At 43.3% G+C, this 25,593-nt stretch overlaps 1 protein-coding gene and 1 pseudogene across 1 annotated transcript; both read right to left on the reverse strand.

Moving 5' to 3' along the window:
* Window positions 1–16,403: 16,403 nt before the first annotated feature.
* On the reverse strand, window positions 16,404–17,573 carry LOC127922552 (forkhead box protein D1-like; annotated as a pseudogene).
* Window positions 17,574–19,600: 2,027 nt separating this feature from the next.
* On the reverse strand, window positions 19,601–22,722 carry LOC127922556 (GATA-type zinc finger protein 1-like). Its single transcript, XM_052506400.1, has 4 exons — window positions 21,922–22,722; window positions 21,633–21,742; window positions 21,006–21,099; window positions 19,601–19,739 (listed from the first exon to the last, which is right to left on the reverse strand). The coding sequence occupies exons 1-4, from the start codon at window positions 22,443–22,445 to the stop codon at window positions 19,604–19,606; spliced, it is 864 nt and encodes a 287-aa protein (XP_052362360.1). The 5' UTR covers window positions 22,446–22,722; the 3' UTR covers window positions 19,601–19,603.
* Window positions 22,723–25,593: the final 2,871 nt, after the last annotated feature.

Here is a 25,593-nt window from a genome sequence, read left to right on the forward strand (position 1 = left end):
CATGTGATGGCTAACCTACACGACTCAACTCGTGTTCAGTCTCTGCACACGTCCCTCTAGGTGGAGACATAGGCCTGTGGTAGCCTACAGACAAAGCTGGCACCACTACAGTTGAAGTCCTTCTGGTAATTCCCGGTGCAGTTCTCCAAGTTCACCACATGGTGGTGCTGTTCTGGTATTCCCCCAGCCTCTGCTCTGGCTCTCTGCTGGTGGGCTGCTGGCTTAGGTCTATAGTGCTGTGAGAGAGTGGGTGGTCCAGGCCAGGTGGAAGAGAGGAGGATTATCACCATGCCTGCCTGCACTCACAAAAAGAGAGGGAGGGAGGTAAAAGAGAATGAACTGAGAGAGAGAGAGAGAGAGAGAGAGAGAGAGAGAGAGAGAGAGAGAGAGAGAGAGAGAGAGAGAGAGAGAGAGAGAGAGAGAGAGAGAGAGAGAGAGAGAGAGAGAGAGAGACAGAGGGAGGAAAGAAGGAGGGAGAAAGAACTAATATGTTCTGCCTGAGATAGACATCTGCCATCCAGATGTGAACTTCATGGAATTAAATGAAAAGTAAAAAGGATGGAGAGAGAGGGGGGTTGAAGAACTGGAGTTCAGTCTTTCTCTCTTTCCTTCTTCCACCCACCTCCCAAGGGTTCATAGATCTACTTGAATGTGATGAATAAGGAAGACCACCTGTCTAAACAGGGAGATGGTGATGACAAGGAGAATGCATAGTATGTACCATGGGGATAGATGTGATGGTGATGAAGAGGGAGAATGTACAGTATGTACCATGGGGATAGAGATGTGATGGTGATGAAGAGGGAGAATGTACAGTATGTACCATGGGGATAGACGTGATGGTGATGAAGAGGGAGAATGTACAGTATGTACCATGGGGATAGATGTGATGGTGATGAAGAGGGAGAATGTACAGTATGTACCATGGGGATAGATGATGGTGATGAAGAGGGAGAATGTACAGTATGTACCATGGGGATAGATGTGATGGTGATGAAGAGGGAGAATGTACAGTATGTACCATGGGGATAGACGGATGGTGATGAAGAGGGAGAATGTACAGTATGTACCATGGGATAGATGTGATGGTGATGAAGAGGGAGAATGTACAGTATGTACCATGGGGATAGATGTGATGGTGATGAAGAGGGAGAATGTACAGTATGTACCATGGGGATAGATGTGATGGTGATGAAGAGGGAGAATGTACAGTATGTACCAGCAGGGGATAGATGTGATGGTGATGAAGAGTGAGAATGTACAGTATGTACCATGGGGATAGATGTGATGGTGATGAAGAGGGAGAATGTACAGTATGTACCATTGGGATAGATGTGATGGTGATGAAGAGGGAGAATGTACAGTATGTACCATGGGGATAGATGTGATGGTGATGAAGAGGAGAATGTACAGTATAAAAACATGGGGATAGATGTGATGGTGATGAAGAGGAGAATGTACAGTATGTACCATGGGGATAGATGTGATGGTGATGAAGAGGAGAATGTACAGTATGTACCATGGGGATAGATGTGATGGTGATGAAGAGGGAGAATGTACAGTATGTACCATGGGGATAGATGTGATGGTGATGAAGAGGAGAATGTACAGTATGTACCATGGGATAGATGTGATGGTGATGAAGAGGAGAATGTACAGTATGTACCATGGGGATAGATGTGATGGTGATGAAGAGGAGAATGTACAGTACCATGGGGATAGACGTGATGGTGATGAAGAGGAGAATGTACAGTATGTACCATGGGGATAGATGTGATGGTGATGAAGAGGGAGAATGTACAGTATGTACCATGGGGATAGACGTGATGGTGATGAAGAGGAGAATGTACAGTATGTACCATGGGATAGATGTGATGGTGATGAAGAGGGAGAATGTACAGTATGTACCATGGGGATAGATGTGATGGTGATGAAGAGGAGAATGTACAGTATGTACCATGGGGATAGATGTGATGGTGATGAAGAGGGAGAATGTACAGTATGTACCATTGGGATAGATGTGATGGTGATGAAGAGGGAGAATGTACAGTATGTACCATGGGGATAGATGTGATGGTGATGAAGAGGGAGAATGTACAGTATGTACCATGGGGAGATGTGATGGTGATGAAGAGGGGAATGTATGTACAAGGGGATAGATGTGATGGTGATGAAGAGGAGAATGTACAGTATGTACCATGGGGATAGATGTGATGGTGATGAAGAGGAGAATGTACAGTATGTACCATGGGGATAGATGTGATGGTGATGAAGAGAGAATGTAATGTATGTACCATGGGGATAGATGTGATGGTGATGAAGAGGGAGAATGTATGTACCATGGGGATAGACGTGATGGTGATGAAGAGGAGAATGTACAGTATGTACCATGGGGATAGATGTGATGGTGATGAAGAGGGAGAATGTGTACAATGGGGATAGACGTGATGGTGATGAAGAGGGAGAATGTACAGTATGTACCATTGGGATAGATGTGATGGTGATGAAGAGGGAGAATGTACAGTATGTACCATGGGGATAGACATGATGGTGATGAAGAGGAGAATGTACAGTATGTACCATGGGGATAGATGTGATGGTGATGAAGAGGGGAATGAATGTGTGCCATGGGGATAGATGGGGATAGATGTGATGGTGATGATGAAGAGGGGGAATGTATGTACAATGGGGATAGATGTGATGGTGATGTGTACCATGGGGATAGATGTGATGGTGATGAAGAGGGGGAATGTATGTGCAATGGGGATAGATGTGATGGTGATGAAAGTGGGGAATGGGGATAGTATGTGCCAGAGGGGGGATGGGGATAGATGTGATGGTGATGAAGAGGGGGAATGTATGTACAATGGGGATAGACGTGATACACTTTAGAAGAACAGGACTATCGATACTGTAATCATCAAGGATGACCACAATTGTCACTCTGTCCTGCCCAGTCACCACACATACCCATGTGTCTGCATTCTGCTGTCTAGCTGTTGATGTATCTTACAGTGGGTGAACCCTGTGTTTAACATGCTCTACATGGGTGGTTCAGGGCTCTTAGCCTTGTAAACCCAGGATGAAAGCTGCAGCCAAATTAATCAAATAAAGCCTAACAGGAAAAAGAAGTGGCCTGTAACAGCATTAGATTGTAATTGCACTTTTCAATGATAAAAAACAATCTCTGTTTTGGTGGTCCTGGCTATCGTGCAATTTATAAAACAAAACGGTCAGTGTGTGTGTGTGTGTGTGTGTGTGTGTGTGTGTGTGTGTGTGTGTGTGTGTGTGTGTGTGTGTGTGTGTGTGTGTGTGTGTGTGTGTGTGTGTGTGTGTGCAGGGCAGCGGCCCATACAAGGCTCTGGCATGCATTGAGACAAAGGTTAATAACTTTATTTATAAAACATTTTTAGATTCCACATGTTTCTCATAGTTGGCTGAAACAACCCAATAAATAACTTGTACTCATAATGAGATTTAGTTCAACCGGTATGCAGAGAAAATAAAACATAATGGATTACCCTCTAACCCCATACACTATCCCTATTCATATCTCTCTACACGTACACATACACACACGTCACACCCACACACACACACACACACACACACACACACACACACACACACACACACACACACACACACACACACACACACACACACACACACACACACACACACACACACACACACACACACACACACACAGCCAGGAAGGTGTGTGTTACCTGTAACTATTAAAGGTTATATGTGGTAACGTTCTTGGTTATAGGGTGCTATTAGTTTTATTCACGTTGGCCTCGTAATGGGGTGTTGTTTCTGCTCAGGCTGTATAAAAGGGCTGTAAAACAACACCTTTCCATCCCCTTTTTGAGTGACTAACCAGGGAAGAGAACAGACCTCCACAAAGCAAAGTTGAAAGCGTTAGATGAATGGTGGCTAGGAAAAACTTCAGACTATTTCATAGCCACCGTGCTTCTACATCTGCATTGCTTGCTGATCGGGGTTTTAGGCTGGGTTTCTGTATAGCACTTTGTGACATCTGCTGATGTAAATGTAAATGTAAATATGATGTAAATAAAACGTATGGAGTCTGTGATACATTATATAAATGACAGCCCACTTCATAAACGATTGAAAATGAGTCTTGAGTCATCTGTACAGGCTCAATACAGGCCTCTGAGCCTTAGTCCTGCCCTGCTTTACTCAAGCACAGCAAACACTCAGCTAAGTAGACCACTGTCAGTCAGCAACCAGACAGAGCTGGGATGCACTTCACACACTAGGAAATACAAGAAAAGGGGGAAACCAGAGAGAGAGAGAGAAAAGCCTGACTCTTTCACAAAACACAACACATGAGCCGAGTTGAAAGACATAAGAGCCTGAATGGATCTGTATTGAATGACCATATGGAGACCAGACTTGTAGCAGGGTTATAATCACATGAGTCAAATTACAATGTGTGCACGTGGTTTCATTTCAGGGTTGTGTGTTGTGTGTGTGTGTGTGTGTGTGTGTGTGTGTGTGTGTGTGTGTGTGTGTGTGTGTGTGTGTGTGTGTGTGTGTGTGTGTGTGTGTGTGTGTGTGTGTGTGTGTGTGTGTGTGTGTGTGTGTGTGTGTGTGAGTGAGATTCCTAGTCATGACTTTTGATTGACAGATGGATTGGCGGTGCGGGGGAGTTCTGCGTGACTTAGAATGTAGCAACTCTTCTTAGAATGTAGCAACTCTTCTTAGAATGTAGCAACTCTTCTTATAATGTAGCAACACTTTTTATGATGTAGCAACACTTCTTGTAATGTAGCAACACTTCTTATAATGTAGCAACTTTTCTTATAATCTGAGGCCCAACTGTCAACTCTATAGCGGGTTTTAAATATCTGCCCTTTATGACAACTTTGTGTTTGTTGAAATGTGCTGCAAAGTTGCTTTATGGTCGAAGTTACACACATGCTGTACATACAGGTCCAGTATATTACCACGCTGTACATACAGGTCCAGTATATTACCACGCTGTACATACAGGTCCAGTATATTACCACGCTATACATACAGGTCCATTATATTACCACGCTGTACATACAGGTCCAGTATATTACTACGCTGTACATACAGGTCCAGTATATTACCACGCTATACATACAGGTCCATTATATTACCACGCTGTACATACAGGTCCAGTATATTACCACGCTGTACATACAGGTCCAGTATATTACCACGCTATACATACAGGTCCATTATATTACTACACTATACATACAGGTCCATTATATTACCACGCTGTACATACAGGTCCATTATATTACCACGCTATACATACAGGTCCATTATATTACCACGCTGTACATACAGGTCCAGTATATTACCACGCTACACATACAGGTCCAGTATATTACCACGCTGTACATACAGGTCCAGTATATTACCACGCTGTACATACAGGTCCAGTATATTACCACGCTATACATACAGGTCCATTATATTACCACGCTGTACATACAGGTCCAGTATATTACCACGCTGTACATACTGGTCCATTATATTACCACGCTGTACATACTGGTCCATTATATTACTACGCTATACATACAGGTCCATTATATCACCACGCTATACATACAGGTCCAGTTTATTACTACGCTATACATACAGGTCCAGTATATTACCACGCTATACATACAGGTCCAGTATATTACCACGCTGTACATACTGGTCCATTATATTACCACGCTGTACATACAGTTCCAGTATATTACCACGCTGTACATCCAGGTCCAGTATATTACCACGCTGTACATACAGGTCCAGTTTAATACCACGCTGTACATACAGGTCCAGTATATTACCAAGCTGTACATACAGGCCCAGTTTTATCCACGCTGTACATACAGCTCCAGTTTATTACCAAGCTGTACATACAGGTCCAGTTTATTACCACGCTGTACACACAGGTCCAGTTTATTACCTCGCTGTACACACAGGTCCAGTTTATTACCTCGCTGTACATACAGGTCCAGTTTATTACCACGCTGTACACCCAGGTCCAGTTTATTACCTCGCTGTACACACAGGTCCAGTTTATTACCTCGCTGTACATACAGGTCCAGTTTATTACCACGCTGTACATACAGGTCCAGTTTATTACCTCGCTGTACACACAGGTCCAGTTTATTACCTCGCTGTACACACAGGTCCAGTTTATTACCACGCTGTACACACAGGTCCAGTTTATTACCTCGCTGTACACACAGGTCCAGTTTATTACCGTGCTGTACATACAGGTCCAGTTTATTACCACATTGTACATACAGGTCTAGTTTATTACCACACTGTACATACAATCCAGTATATTACCATGTTGTGCATACCGGTCCATTATATTACCACGCTATACATACAGGTCCATTATATTACCACGCTATACATACAGGTCCATTATATTACCATGCTATACATACAGGTCCATTATATTATTACGCTATACATACAGGTCCAGTGTATTACCACGCTGTACATACAGGTCCAGTATATTACCACGCTGTACATACTGGTCCATTATATTACCACGCTGTACATACAGGTCCATTATATTACTACGCTATACATACAGGTCCATTATATTACCACGCTGTACATACAGGTCCATTATATCACCACACTGTACATACAGGTCCAGTTTATTACTACGCTATACATACAGGTCCAGTATATTATCACGCTATACATACAGGTCCAGTATATTACCACGCTGTACATACTGGTCCATTTTCTCCACGCTGTACATACAGGTCCAGTATATTACCACGCTGTACATACTGGTCCATTATATTACCACGCTGTACATGCTGGTCCATTATATTACTACGCTGTACATACTGGTCCATTATATCACCACGCTGTACATACAGGTCCAGTTTATTACTACGCTATACATACAGGTCCAGTATATTACCACACTGTACATACTGGTCCATTATATTACCACGCTGTACATACAGTTCCAGTATATTACCACGCTGTACATCCAGGTCCAGTATATTACCACGCTGTACATACAGGTCCAGTATATTACCACGCTGTACATACAGGTCCAGTATATTACCAAGCTGTACATACAGGCCCAGTTTTATCCACGCTATACATACAGATCCAGTTTATTACCACGCTGTACACACAGGTCCAGTTTATTACCACGCTGTACATACAGGTCCAGTATATTACCAAGCTGTACATACAGGCCCAGTTTTATCCACGCTATACATACAGATCCAGTTTATTACCACGCTGTACACACAGGTCCAGTTTATTACCTCGCTGTACATACAGGTCCAGTATATTACCGTGCTGTACATACAGGTCCAGTTTATTACCACATTGTACATACAGGTCTAGTTTATTACCACACTGTACATACAGGTCCAGTATATTACCACGTTGTACATACCGGTCCAGTATATTACCACGCTATACATACAGATCCAGTTTATTACCACACTGTACATACAGGTCCAGTTTATTACCACGCTATACATACAGGTCCAGTATGTTACTACGCTGTACATACAGCTCCATTATATTACTATGCTGTACATACCGGTCCATTATATTACCACGCTATACATACAGGTCCATTATATTACTACGCTGTACATACAGGTCCATTATATTACCACGCTATACATACAGGTCAATTATATTACTACGCTGTACATACAGGTCCATTATATTACTACGCTGTACATACAGGTCCATTATATTACTACGCTGTACATACAGGTCCATTATATTACTACGCTGTACATACAGGTCCATTATATTACCACGCTATACATACAGGTCCAGTATATTACTACGCTGTACATACAGGTCCAGTTTATTACCACGCTATACATACAGGTCCATTATATTACTACGCTGTACATACAGGTCCATTATATTACTACGCTGTACATACAGGTCCATTATATTACTACGCTGTACATACAGGTCCATTATATTACTACACTATACATACAGGTCCAGTGTATTACCACGCTGTACATACTGGTCCATTATATTACCACGCTGTACATACAGGTCCATTATATTACTACGCTGTACATACAGGTCCATTATATTACTACACTATACATACAGGTCCATTATATTACTACGCTGTACATACAGGTCCAGTTTATTACCACGCTGTACATACTGGTCCATTATATTACCACGCTGTACATACAGGTCCATTATATTACCACGCTATACATACAGGTCCAGTGTATTACCACGCTGTACATACTGGTCCATTATATTACCACGCTGTACATACAGGTCCATTATATTACTACGCTGTACATACAGGTCCATTATATTACTACACTATACATACAGGTCCATTATATTACTACGCTGTACATACAGGTCCAGTTTATTACCACGCTGTACATACAGGTCCAGTGTATTACCACGCTATACATACAGGTCCAGTGTATTACCACGCTGTACATACTGGTCCATTATATTACCACGCTGTACATACAGGTCCATTATATTACTACGCTGTACATACAGGTCCATTATATTACCACGCTATACATACAGGTCCAGTGTATTACCACGCTGTACATACAGGTCCAGTTTATTACCACGCTGTACATACAGGTCCATTATATTACCACTGTGAAGGGACTGTGAAGCAACAGAAACATAGGCACAGGCACAGACACATGATAACAGACAAACTATACACACACATACACATGGATTTAGTACTGTAGATATGTGGTAGTGGTGGAACAGGGGCCTTAGAGAACACAGTGTGTTGTGAAATCTGTGAATGTATTGTAATGTTTTTAAAATTGTATAAACTGCCTTAATTTTGCTGGACCCCAGGAAGAGTAATCCATAATAAATACAAATTGTTATGCCTGCCCCCGCTCCCCCTCCCTGGCACTCGAAGGTGCCAGGCTCCCCAGCATTACGCATTCCTGTCACCATCATTACGCACACTTGCCTTCCACACATCACGCGCATCAGTGATTATTGGACTCACCTGGACTCAATCACCTCTGTCATTACCTCCCATATACTGTATCTGTCTGGTTCCCCGCTCTGTTCCCTACTTCAACATGAATTGTCGTTTGTCGTTGTTTACCCGTGTGCTGACGCTGTTCCTGTTTTGTTACCTGTCTGTACCTGAGTAAATGTTGACTCCCCGTACCTGCTTCTCATCTCCAGCGTTGGTAGTTACAGAATGCTGAAGCCATCATACAAAGCATCGGGGAGTGTTGGCGTTCCGGTTGGTGGTGACGTCGGGTCCGGGGCCCGCCACCGATGGAACCGGGGATGCCTAAGACAGCTCTTCAGGCTACCCTAGCTGGTTCGAGAGGTTCTTGTCCCGGGTTGGCTCAGAAGGTGCCCATCCCACGTCGGGCCTCAGCCGGATCATCAGGTTTTTACGCCCAGTTGGCTTGCCAGGCTGCTATGCCTCCGTCGGAGCATTGGGCTCCCACGCCTCAGTGGGATCGACCGTCTTTCACGCCCTAGCCGGATTGTCGGGCTCTTATGCCTCAGCCGGCTCGCCAGGCTCCCAGTCCAGCGCCCGTGCCTTGGGCGGCCCGTCAGGCTCACCCGGGGGAGTACTGTCACGCCTGCCCCCGCTCTCCCTCCCTGGCGCTCGAAGGTGCCAGGCTCCCCAGTATTACACACTCCTGCCACCATCATCACCCACACCTGCCTTCCCCCCGTCACGCGCATCAGCGATTATTGGACTCACCTGGACTCAATCACCTCTATCATTACCTCCCCTAATACTGTCTGGTTACCCGCTCTGTTCCTACTTCAGCATTAATTGTTGTTGTTTACCCTGTGCTGACGCTGTTTCCTGTTTGTTACCTGTCTGTTCCTGAATAAATGTAACGACTCCCGTACCTGCTTCTCATCTCCAGCATCGGGTCATTACACAAATACAAATACCAGCAATGCATTCTGTATTCCAAAATGATGCCACTAATTAGGCCTACTGTAGCCACGATGCTAGGGCCTACTGTAGCTAATGATGCTAGGCCTACTGTAGCTAATGATGCTAGGCCTGCCAGCTAATGATGCAGGCCTACTGCAGCTAATGATGCTAGGCCTACTGTCGCTAATGATGCTAGGCCTGATGCTAGGCCTACTGTAGCTAATGATGCTAGGCCTACTGTAGCTAATGATGCTAGGCCTACTGTAGCTAATGATGCTGGCCCACTGTAGCTAGCGATGCTAGGCCAACTGTAGCTAAATGAGTGGTGTGACAGCTGTGAAACCAGGCGAACTATCAATGAATATAACATGAACATTGAAAGGAGAGAGAGAGAGAATCTTCATGCACGTTTACTAGACCAAATAATAATTCCACCAGGGTGGTCTGGCAGTGCGGTATGTGGGATCGTCAATACGACCCTTGGAAAACATCCTAGCAATCCCCCCCGCTCCCATCTGTGTAACTGGCTGGACCCACAAGGCTGGGAAGGGGGAAGGAGGGGAGAGGGTGGAGTACGAGTCCTCCTCTAAAATAACAAAGCTACCATTGACACTGTCGTTCCCTCCCACTGGTCTGGCTGACTCGCCCTTTCGCGCCCTACCTCTCCCTCTCAGGGTGGAGGAAATGTGGTTCAGGTATTGAGGCATGTTGGCTTCAAGGAATAGGTCTAAGTTGCCCTGTGCTGTAAATGCTAGTCTTAGGTCAGTCTAGTCTTAGGTCAGGTTAGGACTTGGGAGTGACTGATCCTAGATCTGTAGCACTGTGTTGCCCTGTCTGAACGCACCCTCCACTGTAGCGTCTACAATTAAAACACTGTAAAAGCACTCCTTTTCTCTCTCTCTCTCTCAGTCCTGCTTTGGGTCTCCAGCACCTGTCAGCCCTGGTTTTATGAGCACTAGAGGCAGAGCTGGACACAGAGCAGGGAGAGGAGAAAGAGAGAGGTAGGGATGGCAGGGTATATTTATGAATTTATGGGCTGTAGGACGGCACACAGCACAGCGCAGTCTATCAGCCCCCAAACGCTCCCCGGAACATACTGTGAGAAACTCTTTATTTCGATTTTCATCCTCCCCCCTCTCTCTCTCCCTCCTTCCTCCCTCGTTTCTAACCCATAACCCTAGGCACAGGAGACCACCACTAGCCTGCTTCAATCTCGGTAACACTTTATTTGGATAGTTGAAATGTAACTGATAGTCTGTAGACTATCTATCTACTAACCCTAAGCCTAGCCTCTAACCTTAACACTTATCCTAACCCTAAACTTAACCTTACCCTAATCCTTATTCTAAACCTAACCCTTACCCCTATTCCTTATTCTTAACCTAACCCTTACCTTAACTCTTATTCTAAACCTAACCCTTACCCTTATCCTAACCCTAAACTTAACCCTTGCCTAATCCTTATTCTAAACCTAACCCTTACCCTAATCCTTATTCTAAACCTAACCCTTACTCCTTATCCTAACCCTAAACTTAACCCTTACCCTAATCCTTATTCTAAACCTAACCCCTTACCTAATCCTTATTCTAAACCTAACCCTACCCTAATCCTTATTCTTAACCTAACCCTTACCTTAATCCTTATTCTAAACCTAACCCTTACCCTTATCCTAACCTCTAAACTTAACCCTTACCTAATCCTTATTCTAAACCTAACCTTTACCCTAATCCTTATTCTAAACCTAACCCTTACCTTATCCTAACCCTAAACTTAACCCTTACCTAACCCTTATTCTAAACCTAACCCTTACCCTAATCCTTATTCTAAACCTAACCCTTACCTAATCCTTATTCTAAAACCTAACCCTTACCCTATCCTATTCTAAACCCTAACCCTTACCCTAATCCTTATTCTAACCTAACCCTTACCCAATCCTAACCTAAACTTAACCCTTACCCTAATCCTTATTCTAAACCTAACCTCTTACCCTAATCCTTATTCTAAACCTAACCCTTACCTAATCCTTATTCTAAACCTAACCCTTACCCCCTTATTCTAAACCTAACCCTTACCCCAATCCTTATTCTAAACCTAACCCTTACCCTAATCCTTATTCTAAACCTAACCCTTACCCTAATCCTTATTCTAAACCTAACCCTTACCCTTACCCTTATTCTAAACCTAACCCATACCTTAATCCTTATTCTAAACCTAACCCTTACCCTTATCCTAACCCTAAACCTAACCCTTACCCTAATCCTTATTCTAAACTAACCCTTACCCTAATCCTTATTCTAAACCTAACCCTTACCCTAATCCTTGTTCTAAACCTAACCCTTACCTAAAATCCTTATTCCCTAAACCTAACCTTACCCTTACCCTCTATTCTAAACCTAACCCATACCTTAATCCTTATTCTAAACCTAACCCCTTACCCTTACCCTTATTCTAAACCTAACCCTTACCTTAATCCTTATTCTAAACCTAACCCTTACCCTTATCCTAACCCTAAACCTAACCCTTACCCTAATCCTTATTCTAAACCTAACCCTTACCTTAATCCTTATTCTAAACCTAACCCTTACCCTTATCCTAACCCTAAACTCTAACCCTGCCTAATCCTTATTCTAAACCTAACCCTTACCCTTATCCTAACCCTAAACTTAACCCTTACCCTTACCCGTATTCTAAACCTAACCTTAGCAAGCAGTTGCTTATCAACGGACAGTTTGTTGATAGTAAGACAGCCTCTAGAGCATCGACAGAGGGACTATCTGGATGATCCAAATAAAGTGTGGACTCGGTCTCATACATCAACAGGTTCCACCCAGGCGGATCACAACCACCTAAGTGTCTGAGAACCTAATGAATTGTTCTGTACTATTCCAGATCTGGAGCGAGAGTCCTTCAGGCCATGAAGGAAGAAAAAGACAACTGGAGATCCAGCAGCTTGTTCTAATTAAAAGCCTGGCTCTGCTGCCCCAGCCAAAAGCCACAAATAACAACCCTTCAGCAGCAGAGAATTGGAACCATTTTGTGTTTGCTATATAAAAAAAGGAACAGGAGAGGAGGAGGATGCAGCTTACCAGGGACCACCAACACAGTGAGCTACCTAGCACTGGGCAGGAGGAACAGCATATTCACTACACAGATGGCTGGGTGGCATAGACCTAGAATACAGATATGAACTACAACAGGAGGGCAGACTGGCAGAGGAGAGAGAGGGAGAGAGAGAGAGAGAGAGAGAGAGAGAGAGAGAGAGAGAGAAAGAAGGAAGGAAGGAAAGAAGTAAAGAAGGAAAGAGAAAGAGAAAGCTGAGCAAAGACAAGAAGGCAGAGTTTGGATAGAAAGATAAGCAGGAGACAAGGAGAGAAGAGAGAAGAAGGAAGTGAGGAGCAGTAGGAAAGAGAAGCAGATACACAACACACACACCAGTCCACCTGCCTCATGCACCAAGGTGGCACAAGGGAGAGCAGCATAGTTGTGTGTGTGTTTCTACCACCAAGTCAACAGTTTTTTCTATCAGAGGCTAATCCCTAACTAAATACCCCTCCATCTACAAATCACACTAGACCTAGGTAGTATCTGGGTTTTTTCCTACATTTTTCTTTCCTAGCAGTTCTGTCAATCTGTCTTTCCTCTAAAGTAAGTAAATGGCTGGTGCTGTTTGTTGACCTGGAAACCTGGGGTTTGTGACTGATGTGTGGTAGAGATGCGTATGTGCGCGCGCACACACACACACACACACACACACACACACACACAGATTGATATGTGTTGGATCGGTTAAGGGGTGAGTGAGGGTGAAGTCATGACATCTGGCTGTCTTCTCTGACATCACGTAGCTTACTAAACATAGCAGAGAAAATAGGGCTATTTGGACTTTTATTTTTTCCTGCTTTTGTTGTGGTCCTATTTCTAGCTATGAGATAATTGGAAACATTCGGTGCATCACATCTCTAATAGTAATAGAAAATAATCTGGGACCATATTCGTAAAATGTCTCTGAGTGCTGATGTAGGATCAGTTTTGCCGTTGCAACACGCCTTTTATATCATAATGAATAAGATTATATGAACAAAGGGGACCCTGATCCTAGATCAGCACTTCTATTCTGAGATGCTTTTTGAATACAGGTCCTGGGGTAAGTAAATTGCAGGTCAAAGTTATTTCAACAGAATAGGATGGAAGGATTTTACTTGACAGACCCTATTTACACTTCTGTGGTAAGAATGGAATTTTTGCACTTACTTCAAAGAGTTCTAAACGACCTGGTACTTAACGGCACATAGGAGTGGTTGATTCAGTAAAACACAAAGATCCAAATGTAATTATAGGTAATTATGATGTAATTTCTCAGTAACCGGGTAAATACCTGACTGTAAAATCAAAGCCACTCTTTGTCACCACCATCACCATTGTTAAACTCTTTCTCTCTGTTACTCTTCAGATTTTCCTTTTCTAACACATCTCTTTCTCCTTCAATTGATTCCCTGTCCTCTACTAAACTCCTTTCTGGCACCATCATCTGTATTCTTGTTCTCCTGAAACTCAGAAGCTCCACAAACACTTGTGCACGTGCACACACTTTCTCTCTCTCTCTCTCTCCATCTATCCCTTGCTCCCTTCATCTCTCTCATTCTCTGTGGATGCATGGCTGAAGTGTGAGCTCATAGGCCTTCTGGGTGGCACTCCTGCTATATGTCACTGTCATCTGCTGCCACAAGGGGGTCCCCTTTTCCAAATACACACTCCTTCATATCCCCGCCATGCGCGCACAGGGGCCTTTAAAACACCATGCAGAGTTGAGTTTTAATGGGCGCATGGGTTCCGTGCACACACACACACACACACACACACACACACACACACACACACACACACACACACACACACACACACACACACACACACACACACACACACACACACAGAACAGTTCAGCAGAGGCAAGGGAACGGGGAAGGAGAAAAAGGTATAATTGATTAAAAGCCCAATATGATGGTGTGTGCCAGGGAAAACAAACTGCTCAAAGAGATGACCAATGGTGGAAAGTGGAGAGGTTGTGTGTGTTCCGATGCTCAGCAATCCAATAACACTAGGATTTATAGCAGGAGATCAAATGCTCCAAAACACATGTCTATCCATCCCCAAAACTCAATGACTCCCATCCACAAATGTATGTATTAATAGTATCCCTATGCTGTATGTACTGATGGTTTCAACTAAAGTGAGTAATATGAGTGTGTTAAAAGCTGTGTAGTAATGCTGACATGGGTCTTTCTGAAACGGAGAGGCAGGCATATGGTAAACACTATAGCCCAAGTCCAAGACAGCACACAGAATCTATAGACACAGACAAATATAGGCTGCATTGAAGTAACAACTGCACATTACACTCAATATAACAATGTGATGTTTAATGTAGGCTGGATCTCTCTAGATGCGTCTGGTTAATCGTGTAGCAACATTACAGAACAAGCAGATGTTCAACTTATTTAGCTGTGCCGGATTTGGAACTGTAGGTCTTTATAATACGAAGGCGTTCGTTTTGACTGTGGAATGCCTTCTAACACATGTAGGGGGTGCAGGACACGCACCGATTCACACACACACGCGCATACAGAGAAACTCCGAGCGAGAGATGAAGAATGGGCGATGTGTGTGCACTGTGAGATCTTGCATATACATTACACATTTAAAAAAATATATATATATATATATATATGTGAAATCAATCACGTTGACACGAAGAGTAAAATAAAATAAACTCAATGATGTCGTCACATTTAAACGGTTTCCACTCGCTTGCCCAAGCAGGTGAAGCTCATATTTTCTGCCACGCAGGCATGGCCGAATGTAGCAGAAATTAAGCTACTGAATGAAACATTTTCAAATGATAATTTGTAAAATTATAACGCCAGTCAATCAAACCAAATATTGTCAACTTTAACAAAAATAAGACCAGGCACCTTTGAAAATAAAAAGGCTATTGAAAACTTGTGGTTTTATGTTTCAGGGCTCCACGTTGTTTGCGCTCCAAATATTTTGTGTGTTTTGATTCCACAGTGTAGGAAAACACACTTCCTCTTAAAGATAAATAAGGCAAAATATAACATTGTCAAAGTATAGAGATTACATTTGCCACTGGCAAGATTGGCACATTTGGGAGATTAGGCTAATTCGGAGAGGTTCTGCGTTAGTGAATCAAGAGAAGTTGTATAATAAATCTGACATGTTCAATTTGATTTTTTTTAAATGTAGTGTTGTTTTCAGCATTACAATTAATGATGTTGCCAAATGTCAAATGAAAACATTGAATTATAAAGTGCTTATTTACACAAAATATAGGCCTCAAACATTTATATTGCAAAACATTTTTGGGTTGGCCACTAACATCGTTAAAAATGTTGACTCAATTAACACATCTTCAAAACATTTTTTTTTCATTTGAAGCATTTGTTTAATTGAATAGATACAAATCTATTAAAGGTGGTTTTCCCTGATGAATCCTCGTCAATACAGAAAACACTATTGATTAAGCTATTTGTCACCAAGTTGCTGCAAGAGTTCATTTGCTATACGGCTGGAGTTGGGGAGAGCGCGTAGTTTGTGGTACTCGGGATGAAAGCTCCAGAGATGCGGAGCGCCCATTGAATGGAGCGAGGCCGGGGACAGAAATGAAGATCCGGGGACCAAAGCTTGGGCCACCGTGGAGGCTGAGCGGCGCGTCGTTTCGAAATTCTCAAAGCTAAGAGACGGATGTGGAAGAAATGTCTTTTGGACAACGTTCGAATTCCTTGATAAAAGTGAGGAGAGCGCGGGCAAGATGCTGCTCACTGGTGGGATGCTTTGGTTAGAAACAGAATGATGTTCGATGCCCAAGTGACGGTACAATTCCAAAACCGGGTACCTGAAAATGACACGGCCCTATTCCGTTCGTCCCGTAGAAGGAAAATCCTGGGAGCACGCTGCTGCGCTCGAGCGGGCACCGGGTGTCCATCATTCCAAATCGGTAATTCTGCCGTTTGAAACGTTTCCTCCGCCGTAGGAAGCTCCCGTTCTCGAACATATGAGACGACATAGGGTCTAACGTCCAGTAGTTCCCCTTCCCGGGGTTACCGGGCTCGCGGGGCATTTTGACGAAGCAGTCGTTGAGGGACAAGTTGTGACGGATGGAGTTCTGCCACGCCGGGAACCTCTCCCGTAATACGTGAAGCGCTGGCTGATGAAGTCACATATCTCCGAGAGAGTCAGTCTTTTCTTCGGGCTCTGGAGGATTGCCATGGTGATAAGAGCGATGTAGGAGTACGGAGGTTTCACCGAGGCAGCGATTCTCTCTGTACAGTTCGGCGTAAAGTCACCCTCATCCTCCGTATCCTTCGCTGGCTGTTTTGGAGACGAGGACGCAGCGCCTTGCTGCTCCAAATCGGCCCCGTCTTCTTTGGTTAAAGATACATACCCCTCGTTCCGTGTAGCTTTGTTCCCTTTTCCATCCACTTCGGCATCTGCCCTCTCCATGAGTTCGAGCTCTCCTTCCAGGGTCATAATCCTCTCGCGGGTCCGGTGCCACCTGCATGCGCCAACAGGCGAGATGATGAGCCTCGGGTCGGACACCAGCCAGAGCCGACACGCGACAGGCCTGCCTCCTGCCTCCTACCTCCTGCCTTTTCGCTTTTCATTAACAAAAAAAAAGAAAACCCAGCTGCACGAAAATACTTTTCACCCCCCTCCTCCTGCTGCTCTTCCTCTTCAGTCCTGAAAATAATTACGACAAAGACTTACGAACGTAAACATCCATCACAAGCAGTCACAACAATCATTGGGCCTACAAACGTGTTTTTGATCTTGGGGAGAACTAACGTATGGAATAAAGCCATTAGACAACTTTATGTCCAACACACAATGGCACATTAGGACACAGTCTTCGGGGCGTGTTGTCATACACTCAATACAAATGCACTTTGTACTCAAATCAGAAGCCTGATTGTAATCATTTGATGGGTGAACTATTGTCAGTTTTCTTCGACACGTTTTAACATAACAGGACTCAAGAATACATCCCGTTCTCCCATTAGTTAAACCATTACTGAATACCTACAGCCTTTTATTTGAATAGAATCGGTCTCGCACAACAAATGCCAATCCTACCCAGCTCGGTCCGGAGCATCCTTTTATGATGGCTTTTATTTCACTTGAGAAATGAATGAAGAAGCACTGAACTAGAGAGCTACAAAATGACTTCGGTGCCAGAGCTGCGCTTTTTACGTGTGGTCTCTTTGCAGTAATGCATAAACATTATACGGGTGTTAAAGACACTAGCTAGCTCTATATTGTGTAATCAATTAAAAATCATGCATTAGCCATTCTTTCCATTTTGTTTATGGCCAGCTATAACGAGTAATATATGAGTTAACTAAATGTTATGATTAGGTTAGGCCACTTATCTATACATGAAAGACAAGTTAGCAGTAGACGGATTTTAATTTAAAACTGCTCTATACTAAATACTTCATGAGAATTCCAATATTTCCCGCAGATAACGCAAGTGGGTGGCCAATCACATGGCTAATACTGTATAGTTATTCTTTCAGAATGGATTATGCACTTTTCTGATTTGAAAAAGCCATCGGCAAAAGAAAAAAAGGGCCGTTTCACTACAGGCACAAAATAATGCACCGTCCAGGTCATGTATTCAATTCTGCTGCAGCAGTGTCTGATATTAAACTTGCATCTTTCTTATTTTGATACATTTTGAAGTCCCACTAATTGCATTTAATTTAAGCATAGAAACATCCCTTAAGCAATTCTCACAAATCAGTTTGAATATGGTTCCGCATCAATTCATATTCCTCCCTCTAGACCAAGTCGTAGGCACACACATTCAGAGGGTTGAGAGATGAAATGAAAACAAATCGAATAAGATATGTTAACACGAATTTTATGCACACCAAACCCAAAAAGTGTAGTACACTAACACAAACGTTTATTTTTTATTTGTTTACAGGAAACAGTCAAGATAAGGAATTGCTTAATCTCTAATCCAGCCAGTTAATGCTAAGGGCAGTCCAGAAACAACCAAATAGAAACAATAATAATAATAATAATAATAAACCAGAACAGATAATATATCACTCAAATTAATTGAACTTAATGTAACATACAAACTGGATAGCACCAATGTCAAGCCTAGTAAACAAGGAGAGTAAACAGTCCAAATTGGCTACCTATTCCCAGTAAAGCAGGGCACCGTCTTTGGCCAGAGCCATGGGTCCTTAGTCCCAAAAGTGCACTACCTTTGGCCAGAGACTCCCAATTCCTGTATAGTGCACTACTTTTGTCAGGGTCATTTCAGACAGACAGTCTATTGTCAGACACAGCCTCCAAGCAGGAGACTGTTCTTCATTTGAACTCTTTCTTCCTAAAGTGACAAGCGCACGCTACAGTGCTAAAAGCAGCCAGACCCGTCAGACTGACTCACCATGGCTCAGCCAACACCGTGACACACTATGACAGTATGTGATGTAATAAATTATCAAATAACTCCAAGAGTCTCAAAGTCAGGAGTGTGGCCAATTACCATGTACCTGGAGGGGACTGTCTGTGGTATCAGTGTCTAGGACCTCATGCCAAGGCCTAAGTGTGTTCCCTTCCCTACAAGGCAGAGTGCTTGCGGTGGGACGTAGCCAGCCGTGATAAGTTTCCACATTTGAAGCAGCGCGAGTTGGAGTTGCCCTCCTTCCTAGGGATGTGCCAACACTGCAGACAGCGTACCTTGTACTTCTTATACCTGAGGAGTAAGTAGACATGGAGGAGAATAACAGGGGATATTCAATGGAGGTCGGAAGTTTACATACACCTTAGCCAAATAAATTTTAACTCAGTTTTTCACAATTCCTGACATTTAATCCTAGTAAAAATTCCCTGTCTTAGGTCAGTTAGGATCTTCGGCTTGCAAACCTCCCCTTTTTCCTCCAAACATAACGATGGTCATTATGGCCAAACAGTCCCATTTTTGTTTCATCAGACCAGAGGACATTTCTCCAAAAAGTACAATCTTTGTCCCCATGTGCAGTTGCAAACTGTAGTTTGGCTTTTTTAATGGCGGTTTTGGAGCAGTGGCTTCTTCCTTTCTGAGCGGCCTTTCAGGTTATGCCAATATAGGACTTGTTTTACTGTGGATATAGATACTTTTGTACCTGTTTCCTCCAGCATCTTCACAAAGTCCTTTGCCGTTGTTCTGGGATTGATTTGCACTTTTCACACCAAAGTACATTAATCTCTAGGAGACAGAACGCGTCTCCTTCCTGATCAGTATGACGGCTGCGTGGTCCCATGATGTTTAGATTTGCGTACTATTGTTTGTACAGATGAACGTGGTACCTTCAGGCATTTGGAAATTGCTCCCAAGGATGAACCAGACTTGTGTAGGTCTACAAAAAAATCTGAGTTCTTGGCTGATTTCTTTGATGTCAAGCAGAGGCACTGAGTTGGAAGGTAGGCCTTGAAATACATCCACAGGTACACCTCCAATTGACTCAAATTATGCCAATTAACCCATCAGAAGCTTCTAAAGCCATCACATCATTTTATGGAATTTTCCAATCTGTTTAAAAGGCACAGTCAACTTAGTATGTCAACTTCTGACCCACTGGAATTGTGATACAGTGAAATAATCTGTCTGTAAACAATTGTTGGAAAAAATGACTTGTGTCATGCACAAAGTAGATGTCCTAACAGACTTGCCAAAACTTTGGTTTGTTAACAAGAAATTTTTGGAGTGGTTGAAAAACGAGTTTTAATGACTTCAACCTAAGTGTATGTAAACTTCCGACTTCAACTGTAGGTCACAGTGATTGATGGCCTTACGTGTCCTTCAAGTTCTAATTCTGCTCACATACAGGGTTATGCAATAACGTGGTCATCAAACCATCTACGTCACTGTCACCATTTACTATAACCACAGGGTCAGAGTTCATGGCCACGCGACCTGATCAGGAGAAACTCTGGGCCGTGACGATATGCTTGATAATGCACTGTATTTAACGTGACTCACCTTATTCCACAGGCGTTACACAGCGGGGTACCATCCTCAGCATCTCGCCACAGAGGAGTCTTCATGGTGCAGCAAGAGGCACAGATCTTATTCTCTGATGGGGAGGAGAAAGGAGTGGCTATCAGTACAAACAAACAGGCCTTGTGCCCTAATCCTCCCCTAAATATATGTTGTACAATAATGAAATGACATGTTTCCATGACTCCCAGTATGCGGCTTCTCTCTCATTCGGTTTTCTTTCGAGGTGCACGGTGAGTGGGAGTGCCAAAGCACAACCTGATCTCGCAACCCTGCCCTCAAACACTGTACACTACGTTACTCATTAAAGTCTTAGGATGTTTACACAGCCGTTTCCCAAAATACCTCCATTAAAACTCCCCCTCATCAAATGTATTCCACCTGTCTATGGTTCTAGTTAAAGTGTTTGGATTTGTGTTGTAATGGTACCCCCTCCTGGATTACTGGAGTAGAAATAGTTCTACACAAAACATACAGTCCCTGCAATTAACCTCTCATGAACCCTTTTTTCTAAGAGTGTAATGTTCTGCCTATTTATACGGTGCTGGTATTGTTTTGTGCAGTAGTGGCGCCCCTCCTGGTGAAGAGTGATAGAGATTGGTAATTCACTGGAGGAGGGGTCACTCTCTTCAGAGCTGCTGGTCCTCATGGAACTCTGGGATGAACGGGACCTGCCTGCTCTCAGTGACCTCCTGGTCGGACCACTAGAGAGCTCTTCACTAGGACACACACAAGTTTGTAGAGAACATTGTGAGATATTTTACAACAATATACCGCATAGGGAAATTTGTGACATTCATATAATACGTTCTATTACGGCAGCGCTAAATAATATAATACATGTTTTTGAGTTCTGGGAGAAAGAGCAAAGTGCAAAGTACTCTGACATCAACCATACCTGTACTTCTTGGAGGTGATGAGAAGGCGACACTGCTCCCTGCTGTCGTCCAGCTCCGTCTGCATCCGGAACGTCACTCCCTGGAAGTCTGGGTCTCCAACATCCACACTCCGGCTGGGGACGGAGCTGCTTCCTGGGGGCCTTGGTGGACCTCCACATGGGGATAGACGGAGAGGGAGACTGGGGGCTGCGGGGATAGTGTCCATGTCGTCCTCCAAGTCCTTGCACCTTTGGGTGAGGTCCAACGGAGAGTCTGTAATAATACTGGTATCTTGTACTGTGTCTGTGTCCTCTTCCATGGAGCTTTCGTTGAGCTCTGCTTTGACGCCTGCAATACTGCCATCTTGTACTGACTTTTCGTTCACATTCACAGACCCTGCTTCACTGTTCAATATGAGCAACATATTATAAGAGGAGTTTGGGGCTGGTGGCATGTCTTCCTTGGGGTCAAAGGTAAAACATATGTTTGAGTTGAAGTCCAGGGTCATGTTAGGTTCAGCTCTTCTGGGCCTGGATGTAAGCATGTCATGGTGTCTACGGAGGGAGACGACAGACTTGCTGCATCCTTAATTGTAGCTACTTTGTGGACAAGCGTTTGCCCAAACAGGTTTATATATGACACAGACGGATGTTTAACTGACAGCCCGTCTTTTTGCCTCAGGACGGACCTCCTTCACTGTGTTGTCGTCTTGGACTAAGGCACAGGGGACCTTTCTGCTTTCTTCACTCACAGACAATCCATCACCGTTAAGACAAAATGTGGCTCCTGTTTCTTTGTTCGTTACAACCTCAGAGTCTGAAGCTCCACACCAGGTTTAGTTTTGTAGCTGCCATTGACATCCGGTGATGTCTGAGAACTGGTACCTGGACTTGTGGGTGAGCAATAACCACCTCCACCCAACTCCCCATCTCTCCCCTGGACACGACATGCGGATGGGAGAATCCCCCTCTGGTACTGATTAGAGTGGGGCAGACAGGGACAGTGTTCCTACTGTACCCCACACCTTCAGGAGGATGATCGTCAGAGTCTATAGGAACCAACTGAGCCCTAGCGGAGGTTCCCTCTTGGTCATCTGACTGGAGGAGTCTCTCACACTGCATGTTGATCAGGCTCATCAACTCCCACGGACTGCTGCTACTATGACAGCTGGGCAGGACTGAGTTGTATGTCTCCTACATTGTTCTAAGTCATCTTTTGGCTGGTTATGAAGGCTCATGAGGAGGAATTGTGCTGAGGAGGAGAAGGTCTATGATCAGACACTTGATTCTTTTTAGACCTTTCATTTGATACAGGTAAAGTCTTAGGCTTTGAGTCTATGGAGCGGTTGTGGACAGGGTGGGAGTTGCTAGCTTGGAGGCTTCTTGGATGAGGTAGAGGATAGTGGACTGGGTCACCTGAATAAAAATAAAAGAAAGAAGACTCAACCACACCCTGAGATAATATTGACCCACCTCAAGCACAGCACACACACCTGCAGGCCCTCCTGGGTGTCCGGATCTTCCATGGTCCCTTGGCTGCCTGGTCTGTAAATGGCTCCTGTGTTCATGTTGATGTGCCCATATTGTGGAAAGGAATCAATTGGAAAGTGTTTCCTATACTATTAAGTGACAATACAGGTTTGAATGTAAATACAATATGTTTTATTGTTAAAGTATAATTAAAGTTATCAGCTGAATACAGTACCAGTCAAAAGTTTGGACACACCTACTCATTCAAGGATTTTCTTGATTTTTAATATTTTCTACATCGTAGAATAATAGTGAAAACATCAAAACTATGAAATAACACCTATGGAATAATGTAGTAACCAAAGGGTTAAACATATCAAAATATATTTTATATTTGAGAGTCATCAAATAGCCACCCTTTGCCTTGATGACAGCTTTGCACACTATTGGCAGTCTCTCAACCAGCCTCACAATGTAGTCACCTGGAATGCATTTCAATTAACAGGTGTGCCTTAAAAGTTAATTTCGAATTTATTTTGTTCTTAATGCTTTTGAGCTAATCAGTTGTGTTGTGACAAGGTAGGGTTGGTATACAGAAGCTTGCCCTATTTGGAAAAAGACCAAGTCCATATTACAGAAAAACAGCTAAAATAAGCAAAGAGAAACGACAGTCCATCATTACTTGAAGACATGAAGGCCAATATGGAAATGTTCAAGAACTTTGAAAGTTTCTTCAAGTGCAGTCACAAAACCATCAAGCATCATAATGAAACTGGCTCTCATGAGGACCGCCACATGAAAGACCCAGAGTTACCTCTGCTGCAGAGAATAAGCTCATTAGAGTTAACTGCACCTCAGATTGCAGACCAAATAAATGGTTCACAGCATTCAAGTCACAGACTCATCTCAACATCAACTGTTCAGAGGAGACTGCGTGAATCAGATTTTCATGGTCAGTGTGCTGCCAAGAAACCACTACTAAAGGCCACCAATAATAAGAAGACTTGCTTGGGCCAAGAAACACGAGCAATGGACATTAGACCGGTGGAAATCTGTTCTTAGGGCTGAGGAGTCCAAATTTGAGTTGTTTGGTTCCAACTGCCGTGTCTTTGAGACATAGACTAGGTTAAAAGGATGATCTCCGCTTGTGTGGTTCCCAACGTGAAGCATGGAGGAATAGGTGCTATGCTGGTGACACTGTCTGTGATTTATTTAGAATTCACAGCACACTTAACCAGCATGGCTACCACAGCATTCTGCAGTGATACACCATCCCATCTGGTTTGCACTTAGGGGGTCTATTGTTTGTTTTTCCACAGGACAACGACACCCACCTCCAGGGTGTTTAAGGGCTATTTGACCAAGAAGTAGAGTGATGGAGTTCCACAAATTGAGATGTTTTGGGATGAGTCGGACCGCAGAGTGAAGGAAAAGCAGCCAACAAGTGCTCAACATATGTGGGAACTCCTTCAAGACTGTTGGAAAAGCATTCCTCATGAAGCATTCTCTCTGGTTGAAAGAATGCCAAGAGCAAAGCTGTCATCAAGGCAAAGGGTGGCTATTTGAAGAATTTCAAATATATTTTGATTTGTTTAAGACTTTTGTGTTACTACATGATTCAGTGTCATTTCATAGTTTTGATGTCTTCACTTTATTCTACAATGTAGAAAATAGTAAAAAATAAACACTTGAATGACTAGGTGTTTAAAACTTTTTAGTGCAAACACACACACACTAAATAAAAACAAATACTTACAAATTACAATAAATGATTACACATGATAGTTGATTTCATTATACTATAATAATTCAAACTAAAAAGATTGTAAAGTAGCCTATTAGTACCCTACTACTCTTACTTCGAGAACAGTCTGAATTAGCTGTCAAAATCAAATTAGCTTCGTGAGCAGAGCTAGAATTAATTGCCCAACAAACCTTTAGCAAATAATGAGTAAGCCTACAATGACATTATCTAACACGATATAGCCTGATGCACACTTACTTTGTCAAATTGTATGAATTTCTCCTCAAAACGTAATCATCTGCATTCTACTATTTGATTAACGTCCTGAATGAGGATGACACATCTTGCTCGAGCTCACTGCTCAGTCTGAGGGCACACTGAGGCCGTGCGTTTGAATACGAACTTTTCTGCCACACAATATCTCCACATCCTACCTTAGAAAATGTCAAGTATTTAAATTTAAAAAATCGAATTATGAG

This window comes from Oncorhynchus keta, unplaced genomic scaffold, assembly GCF_023373465.1.
Source record: "Oncorhynchus keta strain PuntledgeMale-10-30-2019 unplaced genomic scaffold, Oket_V2 Un_contig_26212_pilon_pilon, whole genome shotgun sequence".
NCBI lineage: Eukaryota > Metazoa > Chordata > Actinopteri > Salmoniformes > Salmonidae > Oncorhynchus > Oncorhynchus keta.